The sequence below is a fragment of the Haliotis rufescens genome, unplaced genomic scaffold (assembly GCF_023055435.1).
Source record: "Haliotis rufescens isolate VD_foot unplaced genomic scaffold, xgHalRufe1.0.p SCAF_1, whole genome shotgun sequence".
Taxonomy (NCBI): Eukaryota; Metazoa; Mollusca; class Gastropoda; order Lepetellida; family Haliotidae; genus Haliotis; species Haliotis rufescens.
The window spans coordinates 81,115,553-81,132,158 of NW_025963779.1; the positions used below are offsets into that span (position 1 = coordinate 81,115,553).

General features: G+C 40.6%; 1 protein-coding gene across 1 annotated transcript in view; it reads left to right on the top strand.

The window, feature by feature from the left end:
* The window catches only part of LOC124143730 (peroxisomal multifunctional enzyme type 2-like), a 34,491-nt gene that overhangs the window by 13,927 nt on the left and 3,958 nt on the right, over positions 1 to 16,606 (top strand). Inside the window, exons 4-19 of the mRNA XM_046512788.2 lie at positions 3,327 to 3,386; positions 4,276 to 4,344; positions 5,686 to 5,770; positions 6,062 to 6,126; positions 6,798 to 6,920; positions 7,638 to 7,754; positions 8,155 to 8,220; positions 8,367 to 8,429; positions 9,127 to 9,221; positions 9,946 to 10,024; positions 10,444 to 10,601; positions 11,420 to 11,543; positions 11,965 to 12,137; positions 14,010 to 14,079; positions 14,624 to 14,730; positions 16,240 to 16,326. Coding sequence (XP_046368744.2) covers positions 3,327 to 3,386; positions 4,276 to 4,344; positions 5,686 to 5,770; positions 6,062 to 6,126; positions 6,798 to 6,920; positions 7,638 to 7,754; positions 8,155 to 8,220; positions 8,367 to 8,429; positions 9,127 to 9,221; positions 9,946 to 10,024; positions 10,444 to 10,601; positions 11,420 to 11,543; positions 11,965 to 12,137; positions 14,010 to 14,079; positions 14,624 to 14,730; positions 16,240 to 16,326 — 1,541 coding nt within the window. The remainder of the gene's footprint in view (positions 1 to 3,326; positions 3,387 to 4,275; positions 4,345 to 5,685; positions 5,771 to 6,061; positions 6,127 to 6,797; positions 6,921 to 7,637; positions 7,755 to 8,154; positions 8,221 to 8,366; positions 8,430 to 9,126; positions 9,222 to 9,945; positions 10,025 to 10,443; positions 10,602 to 11,419; positions 11,544 to 11,964; positions 12,138 to 14,009; positions 14,080 to 14,623; positions 14,731 to 16,239; positions 16,327 to 16,606) is intronic.

Genomic DNA, 16,606 nt, shown 5'->3' on the forward strand with positions numbered 1-16,606 from the left:
TTACGACAAGCATATTCACCTTTTACGGCAAGCATGGGTTGCTGAAGACCTATTCTACCCCGGGTCTTCACAGGTCGTATTTTCACTAACTGACATGGGGAAAGGATGTTGCAATTAATTTTCAGATACCTTTATGCTTCACATTTTCACTGACACCTTAATGTCATACTTCAAAGTAACATGTTGTGTTTCTGCCAGTCTCTATGGTTGTTTTATCAAAATAATGTTTAAATTTATTGTGTTAATTTCTCTGTGCTGAGCAGGATCTTTGTGAACATGTGCATAATAAATACAGAGTGAGACTCCAGCAGGGCCAATAGCTCTTCTGTTAATGTGGCCTAAATTATATATATTGTAGAAGTCCAAATTTAATTCATTAAAAATGTCATAAGAAACAAATATGATTGGCCAAACAGTTTCACACTGAGGGAGATAAGGGGTAGCCTGGTTGTTAAATTGTTTCATTGTCACGCTGAAGGCCCAGAGTTGATTCCCCACATGGTTACAAAGTGTGAAGTCGATTTGTGGTGTCCCCAGCCGTGATAATTGCAAAAAGTGGCATCCAACCATACTCTCTCACTCACTAAGGGGAGACAGCTATTTTCTTGAGTATGGTGGACACTTTTTTCCAAATAAATTCAGCTCTGTAGAGTTGGGTGCACATAATACTCACCATAAATGAAACACAAAGACATTACCCTGAGCACATAACACTGGAAATACAATTCTTCGGATCATTGCATCAAAGTTCTTTGAAGTTATATCATTGTTGTTTTTTTTACCAAATCACCTGTAGATTGGGAGAAAACCGTATGTACAGCTGATTGCTATTAATGGTTGGTTTGGTTTGTTGTTTAACGCCGCACTCAGCAATATTCCCGCTATATGACGGCGGTCTGTAAATAATCGAGTCTGGCCCAGACAATCCAGTGATTAATATCATGAGCATCGATCGACGCAATTAGGATTGATGACATGCATCAACCAAGTCAGCGAGCCTGACAACCGGATCCCATTAGTAGCCTCTTACGACAAGCATGTGTTGCAGAAGACCTATTCTACCCCGGATCTTCACGGGTCTATTAATGGCTTAATTTAATCTTTTCTTCCAAAATAATGAGAGTATGCATTATACGGATTAGGAATTATTTTACCAGACTCCTGACAAAAAGGGGTTAGATACTGTATAAAACGATCTGGTCATGCATACACTGAAGTTGACTGAAGCTTTATCTTTACTCAAACATATACAAGTCAAAGGGAAAGCATGGGTAGTCCATGATAGTTAGAAAGATATGCAAACATCAGTACACTTGCACTTGTAGGTAGCCATGTGGTTGTAATATTTCTTATTAAACAATAAATCACGTCACTAGCCACAGGTCCGGGTAGTCCTGTGGGTACCCGGGTCTATGTCAGTACCCGGGACACGGGTTGCCCAGTCGTCTAAGGCGCCGCGATTCGCTGTGCAGAGTTGCGTCCCTTGGGCACGCCAGAAACCTATGATCATGTGATGATTGTGGGTTCGAATCCCGGTTCGCCCCGATTATGTTTCTAGGTTTGTCAGCATCATACCTGTGCTCGTGGGTTTCACCGAAGTGGTAAACATCCGAGACCTGCATCATTTCGGGCTTTCCTCCCACAATAAGCTGCCACGCCGCGATATAACTGGAATACTGTTAAAAGCGGCGTTAAACCCAACTCACTCACTCACTCACTATGTCAGTACCCACCCGACCAGAGTACCCGATGTACCCTTCCCGGGCATAATGTACACTGTACTCAAAACGCAGTACACTTCCTGTTGTGGTTCTTTCATTGTCAGCACCATGCCTGTGTTTGTGGGTAAACGTCCTCTCCTTCACTTTCCTCATACATAAGCCAAACAGTCATCAGTTTTAACGACTGGGACAATTGAAGACAGCTTGGAGCCCATTACCATGTGTGCAACCACATTTTGTAGTGGGCAATATTTGAGATATTTCTCTTCACTTAAAACATGTTTTAAACCTATTTTATCTCAACTTGGAAACATCTGGTTCAATTAAAATTAGATATACTGTATTTAGATTTCTTGTGATGTATTTAATACATAATATATGTTAAAACAGTCTGTGCTTCCCAGCAAATGTACAGGAAGCAGGTAGATCTATCATATTACATTGTGGCATCACTGAAGGAATGTTCCATCTGGCACGGAATAAATTCAATGGGCTTGGTAGAATACCAACATGGACCCAATGGAACTGTTTACGATTGACAATAGCACATGCAGGTACAGACATTTTACTTATTGCAGTCACTAGTATGTGACATGTATGTAGTATGTGACAATTCTCCCTCATTGGAATTCTGGGCCATGTGAGAATTGTCAGTGGATGTCACTGTCAAGGGTCACGTGTGTGATGGACATGCCATTACAATACACATTAAGTCATATAATCCTCCAGAACCTCAGCTAATGTTCATTTTTTAGGGGAAAAAAACATCCCTGCCTATAATTTCTAAATATCCAATACTTATATGAGCGCAACAGGAATTGTGGGGTTAGGCTATATGTGACTTATTTGACTGATTTTGCCTAACAACATGGGTGACTGCACTTGCTATTATTTAGGTTAGGCATATTACTGATATCAGGGAATTATCTAGATGCTCTCAGAGGCTGCTATTGGACTCCAGGTCTGAAGCAAATGTCAGTTAAAATTACCAAATTGTAATTAAAAATGTCCCTAGTGAGATTAGTACTCATGATAATGAAGATCTGACGTGAAGATCCGGGTTGGAATAGGTCTTCAGCAACCCATGCTTGCCATAAAAGGCGACTATGCTGGTTGTAAGAGTTGACTAACGGGATCAGGTGTGCAGGCTCGCTGACTTGGTTGATGCATGTCATCGTGTCCCAATTGCATGAATCGATGCCCATGATATTTATCACTTGATTGTCTGGTCCAGACTGGATTATTTACAGACTGACGTCATAAATCTGGAATATTATTTTCTGATCAGAAAAGTTCTCGAAATTCCTAAAAAATACCTGTTTACCATATTATACATACCGGTATAAGGCACTCAGGACACATTTGTAAGGATTGACGCTTTTTTGAAACTTACCGTGTCACTTTGGGTTGACTGGTGAATCTTCTGAAGGCTTTATAATGAATAAGACTGCCAACTGCAAGGAAGTCTCTACATGTAGTACTTATAAAGGTAACGTGAACACTGCTTTGAAAACATGTCGGAGTGTTTATTTGAGCAGAGTGCTTAATGCATTGAGTACTGCAAGATTCACTGACCCACTGATACATCTTTTCTTTCCTCCACAGACTCAGTGGAAGATGGAGACAAGCTGGTTCAGACAGCGCTGGATAACTTCGGCAGGATCGGTAAGTAAAGCAACTTGTAACTCGAACTGTATTTACTGTGTAGACACTTGATGACGTCATAGGGGAGTTGGATCCCGATTGTACCAAGACATGAGTATCGGGTAGTTGGATCCCGATTGTACCAAGACATGAGTATCGGGTAGTTGGAAACCAGTTGTACCAAGACACGAGTATCCGGTAGTTGGATCCTGGTTGTATCAAGACACGAGTAACGTGGAGTTGGATCCCGGTTGTACCAAGACACGAGTACTTTGTACCGTTAGTTGGATCCCGATGGTAGGAAGACATGAGTATCGTGAAGTTGGATCCCGATTGTCATGTTCAATAGTGACGTCATCTGGTTTGTTCTATGCCGTTTCCATATTTGTAAAAGTGGGTCAGTGACATTCGTGTTCATTGCAGTAAATGTTTGAAAACCAATATTGTTTCTTTTTATTTGATAACAAATCCCATCCATTTTAGCTATAATAACGGTAACGCTATTTTTCAGGGCATTATCATTTGCAGAAGCCCTAGGTCTTTTCAACTGCCCAACGAAGGAGTAACATGATACATTGTGCCATTCACACACCATTCACAGCATTTTAGCTCTATTATTGCGCCACTTTGTGCCACTTTCAATGTATTTTCACTGTACTATCCTGAATTTATCAGCACACTATTTCGTAATACTGAGGAAGGAAGGCATGAAATGGAGTGTAAGCATTATTCATGTTAAAAGCTTTTGTCTTTCCTTGTGATTCCTGTGTCAAAAAACATTGTGAAACTGATGTACTATCTGAGGAGAATGCTACATGTAAACAACATGGTCATACCGTTCACGGAGGGTTTTTGAATAGTACGGTGCAACCTGCGTAGGCTGTGATTCCCATCTGTTTCTTCTTGACAGACGTCGTTGTGAACAATGCTGGCATCCTACGGGACAAATCTTTTGCCAGGATCAGTGATCAAGACTGGGGTGAGTGGAATCTGTTTGCCATTTGAAGAGAAAATGATCTCAGATATGTGTTTTGTAAGATATGTGACTTTGTGAAGTAGCCATAACCAATAACCAATAGTAAGTGCAAGTATCACTCTGTGGAAGATATAGAGGGGGCCCAGCAGTTCAGGCCACTCATGTTGGCACTGCAGTTGTTTGTTCTAAGAACGCGTTTCAGACTCTGAAGCTTTATATGTGCCAGAAGCATGTTTTTTTCATTCATGAATGAAATGTTTTTTTCTGAGAGATTTTTTAATACTTTGTTGTTCACTACAACTAAATGTTTTGCATTCTCTGTGCATCATGCATCGAAAGCTTTGGGCAAGTAAGTATGCAAATAGCTAACCACACCACCGGCTGTGGAATAGAATAAGCATTGCCATGTGGTGTCCTTGACATGATATTACTGGACCATTGCTAGCCATAACCTCTCCCTCTCCAGCTACTTTGATGTTTCATTATATCAAAAATGAAATGCTTCTGAGCTGTTTATTTGTGGCTCCCCTGACTGAAAGCCAGCATGTATGCAGAAATATTTGAATTTCATTGCTGACTTTTGTTAAGTGGCTGTTTTTGTTGACATTTTAAGCTGTAGATTACATATCCAGGTGAGCTACAGTGTCATGGAACTATTTTTTGATTATGAGCCCAGTGTTCATGCTGGCTTTTGAAACTGCCAGTCCTGTAGGACTTGCAACTCTAAAAATTGCCAGTTCCCCCCAAAGATTTGTCAGTCCCAACTTTCAACAAATAAAAAAACATATGAAACTTACCTTGTTTTCATTCTTTCAACATCATGTTCAATGCAATGATGTCATCTCTGAAGTAAGTTAGTTAGCTCTACATGAAATTCACACAAAGTTGAGTCACACCTTCTCCTCTTTTTTTAAAAAAATATTTTGAGGCTTAGTCACAACAAATATATTTTTAACACTATAAATAGACAAGGGGAAGCTATGAGGGTAACAGACAAGCTGACTTCGTTAAAAAAATAAACTTATATGAATATCTCAGATGTTTTGTTCAACAACAAAGATTTATAAGGTACTTTATTTGGCAGTCCACAGGGACTGGCAGTACATGAATTACCGGTCGAAGCCTAATTTTACCGGTAAAAACTGGTAATTACCGGTTAATGGGAACACTGTGTGCCAGTAAGACGTTCTTAGCATTCATATTAGTGTCTGTTTAAGACCTGGTAAGTCAAGTTGTACCTGGCAACTTAGCACGGTTTGTAGTTTATGATTGGGACATGTTGCATAATTGTTGCCTTTGAAACCACATGATGAAACTGACCTCTGTGTACTGTGTGTGTTGTAGACATCATCCATAGAGTGCATCTCCGAGGGTCCTTCTTGGTGACACGAGCAGCGTGGCCGCACATGAAGAAACAGAACTATGGAAGGTAGATCTCTTTCTGCTCCGCTTTTGACTCAGCTTGTTGAAATCAGGGGAATCTAGTCAAGGCGTTTGTTGTGACGAGTAAATGCTTTAGGCTCCCCTACCGCCCGTTATCTTCAAAATTTGGATGGCTGAAAATGCTTGAATTCCTGGAAGTGAGCATTATTTCCTTGCTAACTTGGTCATTTTTTGTGTCTCTTTTCTCCATCATCTATCTCATGTTTCTATCAGCAACAAGCCAAAAATTAAATGGGAGACTAGAGTTATGTAACAGTTTAATGTGTGTTTTTTTCAGAATTATCATGACCACATCAGCTGCTGGTATCTATGGCAACTTTGGCCAAGCCAACTATAGTGCAGGTGAATGTTATTCTATGTCACATGGAACTTTTAATATTATTTTCTAACTTTTGTCTGGTGAGTCCACTGTTTTACTGTTGTTCCTAATAAACCTGTACATTTAGCTTAAGTCAAAAACCCAATGCAGTTTTGTTCATGATTTCACTGGCAATGATTAATAACAATTGTGACAAAGTATGTACAGTGTGCATGCATCTTATTAGGCATCGCAGCAATCACTGTTTGGTCCGTCCTCTTGACAAAAACAACAAAGTGCCACTCTTGCCTCAAGCTTGTTAATTCACAATGTGTAATTGGATAATGTGAGAAGCAATTTTTCGGTATCAAGGAAAAGCTGCCATATTTTAATTCATGCCTACTCTCCATATTGTATTTGTAAATAATGATTACCATTACAATTGGATTAAAAGATATATACATTATTTGTTGAACAGTTAGTTCATATTACAGCGATGTTAGATGTGTTGAGAAAGGTACTAGATTTACTTGCGCTTCTCAAATTATATGTATTTATATAGTAAACTTATCAGGACCTGAGGATAGGATAGAGATATCGGTACATTCAAGAAAAGTAGGTGTGACTGCAGCTTCAAAACCCAGTGCCAAATATCAGTCTAATGTGGCTTGGGAAATGAGATACACGACACTAACTGAGACTGATCTACTTGTAGCTAAGCTTGGTCTTCTCGGTCTGAGCAACACCCTGTCTATCGAGGGGCAGAAGAACAACATTAGCAGCAACACCATTGCCCCAATCGCAGGCTCCCGCCTCACGGAGACCGTCATGCCGCCAGGTGAGTGAAGGGGGCTTATTAGGGGGTCATAGATAAGGGGCCTTGTCCGAGGGATCACACAACCAGGTGAGAGAAAGGGGGCTTGTCATATGCCACCAGGTGAGAGAAAGAGGGTTTTTAAGGGGGTTTATACCACCAGGTGAGTGAAGGGGGCTTGTTAGGGGGTCATATGCCACCAGGTGAGAGAAAGAGGGCTTTTAAGGGGGTTTATACCACCTGTGGGGGAAGGGGCCTTATTTGGGATCACGCCACCAGGTGAGAGAAAGGGGGCTTGTAGGTTGGTCATATGCCACCAGGTGAGAGAAAGAGGGCTTTTAAGGGGGTTTATACCACCTGAGGGGGAAGGGGCCTTGTTTGGGATCACGCCACCAGGTGAGAGAAGTGGGCCTTGTTAGGAGGCAATGCAAAGATATGATACCGAAACAGTGTTATGTTGAAAGAAGACAATTGTTCAGGAAGAGATGAATAATTACCAGCCTGGGATAATAATTCCAAGTCTTAGGCTTGTGAGCAGGGTCTATATCAAACTCTATAAATGACTGCCGTACTTTAAGTGCCTGGCTGAGGAGGTTGATGTTTTGTGGTAGGAGTCGTGGTTGTATGTCAGACCATTGTACTAAAACAATGAAAGTTCAAATGCATCAGATTCTTTGAATGAGGATCTAATTTTTTAAATATATATAGGCACTGCTTCACTGACTGTCCCATGTGTTGTAGAGTGGATCAAGGCCCTCAAGCCGGAGTATGTAATGCCTCTAGTCTTGTTTCTGTGTCACGAGAGCTGTCCGGAGACCGGGTCACTGTTTGAAGTCGGAGCTGGATGGATGGCAAAATGTACGTACATTAACCACTATGGGTCAACTTTATAAGTATTGATTACTACTGCTCAAGTATTAAAGCCTTATCATTCATCCCCATTGCTAGAAAAACATGAAATATCTGTCATTCCAGAAAGATATTTCTGTTGGAACTGCCCTTTTTTCGATTCAGATACATCATAAACTTTTACCATACTTATGTGTAGGATCCTTATCATTCTTCTGGGTGCAGGGATAGCCTAGTGGTAAAAGCGTTCACTTGTCATGCTGAAGCCCCGAGATCAGTTCCCATCAGTGGCACAATAGGTGGACCCCTAGTATCCCCTGCCTTCGTATAGTCAGAATATATCTTGAGGTGGCTTAAACCTCACTCACTCACTCACTCACTCATTCATTCATCTAAATGTGTTTTGCAGTGAGATGGGAGAGAACTCTTGGAGCCACGGTCCGGAGAAAGAACATAGCAATGACACCCGAAGATGGTGAGTTGTGACTACTAAGATGCAAAATCTTGCTGTTATCTGTCACCTTATGGATAAAAGTCAATTCACCCCAATAATGAAACACCTCTATGAACTACAGGGTGTTACTAAAAACATGAATGATTCCCTGTTTGATGTATTTTCAGTGAGAGACAACTGGGAAAAAATAACAGACTTCACTCAGTCCAGCCACCCTGCTTCTAATCAAGGTAAGTGTAGAATTAGCTCAACTTAACTCCAATGTCCCGATCAAGGTAAATGTTGAATAACTCACCTAAACTCCAAATGGCACAATCATTGAAGGTAAATGTAGAATTAGCTCACCTTAACTCCAATGTCCCTATCAAGGTAATTGTAGAATTAGCTCACCTTAACTCCAATGTCCCGATCAAGGTAAATGTTGAATTAACTCACCTAAACGCCAAATGGCACAATCATTGAAGGTAAATGTAGAATTAGCTCACCTTAGCTCCAATGTTCCGATAAAGGTAAATGTAGAATTAGCTCACCTTAACTCCAGTGACCAAGATAAATGTATGATTTTGTAACACTTGTTAATATCAATATTTGAAACTGCTCACAAGTGGGATTGGGAAAGAAAACTTTGTTTTATGTATATCCTTTACCTGCAATGTTATTGCCATATGAGGCATCTTATTGTTATCTAAAATATCTGATTAACCAATCAGATTTGATCTTTCTAAAATGTTGTAGAAATGCCCATCTCCTACAGGTCAGTTGAGCAATCTCATTATAACCAGATATTTTACTCTGATACAATACCTGTGTGCATGAAGATCTGACGAACCTTCCAGGAGGTTGTGTGTTGTGAACCCTGAACGAACTTTACCCTCCCAGTCTATGTGAAGAACACATGGGTTCTTGAACCATTTAGATGTGTTTCAGAGTCGACAGCCAACATGATGAAGGTGATACAAGACATAGACTCAGCAGCTGAAGCACCGGTGGCCAGGCGGACACAATCTGCAGGAATGGATCCTGTAAGTAGGATTGGATAGATCCATTCTTCCTGAGGAAAGGGAGTTAACTGACTGTGAAAGTGGCTGGAATTTATGGGCTCAATCGTAGCACCATCCTTGACTATTACGAGTTATTCCCCTCCTATTGACCAGTCAGTTTCCACCTCTCATATCACTTGCATTTGCTTCAAAGAAAATTGCGGCGCCCAGTTAATGCCATGTGATTGATAATAATATATTGTGATAAAAGGAGTCTTACTTCGCAAAATTCATCAAACCACGTGAGCACCTTGATTAAACACATGAAAAGATTTGGAAAATATCTGTTGATGCCAAGTTGGCAGTACACATGCTTTGCAAATGCTGCAATCCACCAAAATCTGTATGAAGCGGATGTCCATTCGGTTACGTGATTTTGATTGGACTACGCATAGACTTGTTAGTCCAGCCAAAATGTAACTCAATAATTCCAGCCTAGTTCTTCAAGGGTTGAAGTAAAGTCAGTTAATGCCCTTGCCTCAGGAAGATGGATGGATCCTGTAAGTATAATTGGTTTGTCCAGAGAACATATTTCAATGACTATGATCTTCTTGTGGTCTGTCAGACAAGTTTGAAATGTTATTTTGAATTAATAAATAGGAAAACAATATTCATGCCAGAATGTGAATTATGTGCTGTTAATTCCTATGTTATTGTTGTGAGGGCATGTTTCCATGAACTGACGTCAGTTTTACGCTGTCCTCAGGAGTTGGCCAAGGCCCATGACATTCCACCCGAATCCTTCACCTACACGGCACGAGAGGTTATTCTGTATGCTTTAGGAGGTAAGTAATGAACAAATCAAGCAGTCTGTCTATCTTTCTCCATGATACGATCCTGTACATTCAACTTGTACCTACACTAGTAAACATGACTTCATGTAGAAAGGGACATGTGAAGATCCGGGGTAGAATAGGTCTTCAGCAACCCATGCTTGCCGTAAAAGGCGACTATGCCTGTCGTAAGAGGCGACAAACGGGATGGGATGGTCAGTCTCGCTGGCTTGGTTGATGCATGTCATTGTATCCCAAATGCATAGATCAATTTTCATAATGTCAATTACTGGATTGTATGGTCCAGGCTCTATGATTTACAAACCGCCATCGTATAGCTGGAATATTGCTGAGTGCGGCGTAAAACAACAATCAGACAAACAAAATGTAGAAAGGGGCTGTTACTGTAATGTTGTCCTACATGTGTGTAGTGGGGATGTCCACCAAGGAAGACGAGTACCTGAAGTTCCTGTTTGAGGGGTCAGAAGCCTTCTGTACGTTGCCAACATTTGCCGTGATCCCTGCCCAGATGGCCATGCAGCAGGCGCTCATGCAGGAGATCCCTGGCCTCAAGCAGGACCTTGTCAGGGTAAGGCAGGAGCGGAGGCAGAGGAGACCATGTGCTGGTACTGTACCCGTCATTACCATAGCTGCTGGCCGTAACTCTCTGTGAATGAGTGTGTGAGTGAGTTGGATTTAACCCCGCTTTGAGCAGTATTCCAGTTATATCACGGTGTGTCACCTGAATGTGGAAGGAAAGCCCAAAGTGATGCAGGTCTCAGATGCACGGGTATGGTGCTGACAAGCCTAGAAACATAATTGGGGCAAACCGAGATTCGGACCCTACAAGCCCATGGGACACAGCTCTGTGCAGCGGATTGCTGCGTCTAAGACGACCTGGCCACCCATGTCCCCTCCACCTATCTACAATTATTGTCCATCTTCCTACAGTCTGAATGCAATGGTCGTTATTACAGTAAGCAGAAAGTAAAGAATTATAATGATGTATTGTAATGTGCTTTTGAAACAGCATTTTGTTTTTCTTTTGTTAAAACATCTTTTTAGAAAATGAATGTCAAATCAATCCGGACCTCTTTTCTTTATTTTTTTGCCTCCTACCTCCATGCATATTTGCTTAAAACACATTTAGAAATATAAAGTTGATTTGCCTTAATGAACAATACATTACAGAGACTTACAGATGCTCTCTGATAATACATCAGCTAACAAAATAATATATTATGCTGTCGATATGTACCAGATATGTACATTTCATCAATATGCCTGTGATTGCCATGAGAAGGCCCAGAACCCCCAATGTACTTACTTCTCCATGCCTTGTGAGAGGTAGATGCCTGTTTCCATTGTTCCTAGTTGTTAGGATGACTGTACCCCCTGTTGTTGCAGGTGCTGCATGGGGAGCAGTACATGGAGGTGTACAAGCCCCTCCCTACCGACGCCACGCTCACCAGTAAACTCAAGATAGCAGATATCCTGGACAAAGGCTCAGGAGCTGTGGTTCTGTATAATGGTGCGCTCACGTCATTTCATTCGTTAGCTTCATTGATAAAATTATATTAAACTGGATATCGCAAGCTCTAAAGCTGTAGCTGGAATATTACAGACCACTGCAAAAAATAACAAGCAATACTTTTCTTCAGAAGATCACCTTTGGGTATTAATAGGCTTTAAACATGAGTCACCTTTTTTGTATTTAAGATAGATTGGAACCGTTGAAACCTTGAAAGTTGATACATAGGAATTAGTAGGATTGACATGCCATGGATGCAATACATGTTCTCCATGGGGTAGAGTGGGGAGGGTCAGTGGGGCCACCCTACAGCTTCAGTGTACTGCTCCCAACATAGGCAGCAACAGTTGACTGGATCGCCAGTATCTTGGTGATGATATGAAGCTTGGGTTAAAGAGAGCTGTTGTCTTTGATTCCTCAGTGGAGAGCTTCAATGAGAAGGGTGAGAAGGTGGCATTCAACCAGTTCTCCATCTTCGTGGTGGGGTCGGGGAACTTTGGCGGCAAGAGGACATCTGACGCTATCATCCCAACAGCAACAGTGCCTACACGTGCCCCTGACGCCAGCATTACAGAGACAACTCACGTGGATCAGGTGAGCTTCAACAATGGTGATGGTGATATCATCACATATATAAAATATGACCCACTCCAAACCCAAGAAGATCCGGGTTAGGATAGGTCTTCACCAACCCATGCTTACTGTAAAAGATGACAATGCTTGTCGTAAGAGGCAACTAACAGGATCAGGTGTTTATTGCATATCGTATCCAAATTGCGCAGATTGTTCTTCATGATGTCAATCACTGGATTGATGGTCCAGACTTGATTATTTACAGCCCCTCATCATTTAGCTGGAATATTAGTGAGTGTGGCGTTAAACAACAAGCAAAACAAACCCATGTATATGTGTTCCTGTAATTTCTTCCCAACGACTCTCTGGATAGGCTGTAAGTGACCTTCTGATTGATAGTCTTCCTGTTATAACCAAATAGGTTTTAATGTAGTGGAAAGCATAAAGACAAATCACGTTCATGGATGGCTCAGTTGTATGAGGTGCAGCAGGATTGCATCCCCTAGATGTACCAGGATCTGCTGGTTGTAGGTTTACATCCTTGATTTGTTCTGATTGTGATCCTTGGTTTGTCGGCACCATGCCAGTTCTTGTGGGTTTCACAAAGGTGGCATTTGTGAAGGATATCTATGACTTTGGGCTTTTCTTTGACATGACCTGACATATTACTGAAATACTATTCGAGGCAACACTAAAGACCAAAGATCGAAACAGTCAAAAGAAGACACGTATGAAACAACCTCACACCCTTTAGTCAGAATCACTTTGATACATTAAGAATTCCATATACCGTATTCGACGTAATAAGCGCCCCGCTCTAATAAGCACCCACGGTGATATTTGCTAATATATTGGCACGTGAACAATCCCAATTAGCACCCTTTCCGATTGATCAATGTAAACAAGACTTATTCATTCGCGTATAATACGAACTCCTGTGTTATATGCACCCTTAATATGGGCAATTAAATTCTGGAAAAATATATCTGCCGTACATAAACATTTCAGGCTGTCAGCATAAACCACAAAATTTATCTTTCAACTCTGTTATTTTTCACCAAAATAATATTTTAATAAGAGCCCCCTATTCCAATTTTGAGAGCGCCCTGGGCGCTTATTACGTCGAATACGGTAGTTACTTTTTAGATAATTCTTGACCTGTCAGTGGACATCAGTGGCTCCTCTTTCCTGTCACTTTGCTGGCTTGCTGTTTGATTTGTCAGATATTTAAGAACTACAATAGTCTTTAATAAGAAGTGGAAAGTAAATATGGAGTTGTACCAGGGATAGATGTGAAGGGAATAGTGGAACATGTGTACCATAGTTCCATACCTCCGGCTCGTGGTACAAAACCTAACATGGGATGCATAAAACCCCATGTACCCCTTGTGATACTGCTACAAAGAATTTTTCTTTACCAACATGTTTTAATCGGCCACTGTAAAATATTTAAGACAAATTCATAATTGATAGTAAACAGCTGTTCAACTGAGCTGAGGTTAACTGGTGCTATGTCATGCAACTTTCATTGACCCTGAAAAAGCATACATCTTTTTGCTTCGAAGTGGGGTATAAGAATTTATTCTCTCTCTCTCAGAAATCACTTGCAGCCTGTCTTATTGGTCGAGGGGTATAAGGGATTTATTCACCCACTGAGAAATGTATTTCCCTCCAAGGTGGGATACAGAGTATTTTATCAAGATCACGTGAACCAATCAGATCTCATCATTCTTGGAGCTAAGATAAAATATAATATGAATGTCTTGATGTAACGTATGTATCGTGTGATGGTCTCCTGGTTTCGATGTATTACAAATTCTGCTAGATGACGTTAGAATAACCTGAGCCTACTGATATGAAAGATGATGTCCATGATGTGCTTGTGTTGTCCAGGCTGCCCTCTACAGACTGAGTGGAGACCGGAACCCACTTCACATTGACCCAAGCTTTGCTGCCATGGCAGGTGAGATCCCTGGCATCAATCAGGGACACACTGCTATTTTATTATATACTGGGTAATCACCGCCAAAAGAAACGTGAATACCATACATGTTGGTTAATATATGAAGAATTATTCATGCTCAAGACATATTAGATTGGTTCGATGCACAAGCAAATGAACATACTGGTATGTTGTGCGAACCGAGGCTTATGACCGCATCATGACGTCACAGATCCATGACTTGAGACGTATCATTTGTCTCATGCAGGATTAGCGTGTAAAGTTTGGAAATCACGTGCAGCATATCGTGATAAGAATAAAGTCACTCTGTGGTAACACTTGACTTTAGATTTTGTCATTAATTGGGACACATTGGAAACATAACATATCTTAACATATTTACTTTTCTATATGTTTCTATGGTTCGTGTTTCTTTTGCTGGTGGGTATATTTTACAGTATTGTATTTTTCAGTTAGATTGAATTCCACCTTATCGTGTCCTCGTTTATGACTGATGTTTGAAGGTGCCTGCTTGTACCTCCTCTCCTATTGCTTTGATCTCCAGGCTTCGACACCCCAATCATCCACGGCTTGTGCAGCTTCGGTTACGCTGTGAGGCATGTTCTACGTCGCTACGCCAACAACGATGTCACCAGATTCAAGGCTGTTAAAGTGAGTGAGATCAAACATTCTTATGGCAACGTCTCAGCAACATGGTGATCTCTGTAAGTAGGATGAAGTTCTGTATATCACAGACCATTTTGTGACAAACGATGGCTGTCTTCAAGATTCTAATGGCAACGTCTCAGCAACATGGTGATCTCTGTAAGTAGGATGCAGCTCTGTATATCACAGACCATTTTGTGACAAACGATGGCTGTCTTCAAGATTTCATTAAACACTGATGATGGAACAATTTGTAAAATGGAATGTGAGTGTGTGTCACAAGCTGATTGGTTAAAAACATTGTTAAATCGTATTTCTCTACCTTTCACTGTATATGAGTACTTAAACATATACTTATTAATGATGGGACGATACACAGATGCATTGGTGGATCGTGACATTTTGCTGCTGATACAAGTATGGATCAGTCTCACTAAACAAAAAAATATTGATTCTTACCTTACATGTTTGCTTTAATAACCGTTACACCAAACAAACACTAATTAGTAGTGAAAAAATAAATATTTTCATCCATTGTGCCATAAGTGACACTGCCAACTGTAAATCATTTATGTACCAGGTATGTGCCAGGTATTTAGCCATCCTATCTATGTGATAAAATGGCTTATGCACTACAGATAAGAGCACATGCAAGTATCTTGCTATGTATTTGCTCATTAGCAAGGTATCATGATACATAGCTAGTGGATAGTAGCCCAAATACTTGTACTGATAAGTGTCTCGTCAAAAAATATAAAAACTTGCCATCCACATGTTGACATATAGGTCATTTTAATGTAATATGACATTTGATAAATATCTCTTACAAAAAAACTTGGTTTGCTTAATGTTTTATTTGGTCCTTCGAAACATGAATCCTTCGTTCAGTTGTCAGGGAAGCATACAATGTGGGGCTGGGACAGGCAGCCTGGGTACTTGGGTACTGAGAAGGACCTGGCTACCCACAGGACTACCTGGACCCGTGGTTTGTCACATGATACATTGTTAATGACAAAACAATTCTTGAACTTGTTACACTACAAGTCACTAATGTATGACTTTATATGTTTGAATAAAGATAAAACTTTCAGTCAACTTCAGTGTATGCATGACCAGATTATTTTATATGTGTATCTAAATACATTTTCCCAGGGCTACGGTCAAACTTCTCCCAATCAGACAGTTTGTACGTATCTCTTGAGACCTACAGTGGGCACCTGGGTAAGGTTGGGTATAGTGTGGTAAGTCCCCGGGTAGTAAATTTGGACTCGTCCCAGCCCTAATACAATGTCATCTATTGTAACATGATGCCATATCTCAATAACAGTTGTTCAGTTACTGTTTGTATTATGATATCAAAAGAAATAATATATTTTCAAATTTGGGGGTGTTTTTTAGTGTTCAGACTCTAACTATAATGTAGTATGTGTGTTTATGTCAAATAAAGTCCTACTAGTCCCACTAGTGTACATGCAAGTTCAGTTCTCCAGCTTACTTGTGGTATGTGTGTTGCAGGTGAGGTTTGCGAAGCCCGTGCTGCCGGGACAGAGTATTCAGACAGACATGTGGAAGGAGGGCAACAGAATCTACTTCCAGTGTAAGGTGCGTCCATTGGGTTCTCGGGCTGCTATTGATGTGTGTTTCTGTCTACTTTATGTGATAACAAGTCTTCAGGACATGTTCTGACATTCTATATTATAAACACTCGAAGAGTCTGATTTTGTGTTATTTAATTTGTTTGTTTTTTTATCAGATTTATTTACTTGTAATGGTAATATTGTCATATTTGTGGACATGCACAATGCATGAATAAAAGGAAAAAAGTGTAACCGTTAATTCTTTTTTGATAAAAAATGTAGTATTTTTTACCTGTAAATGGAAA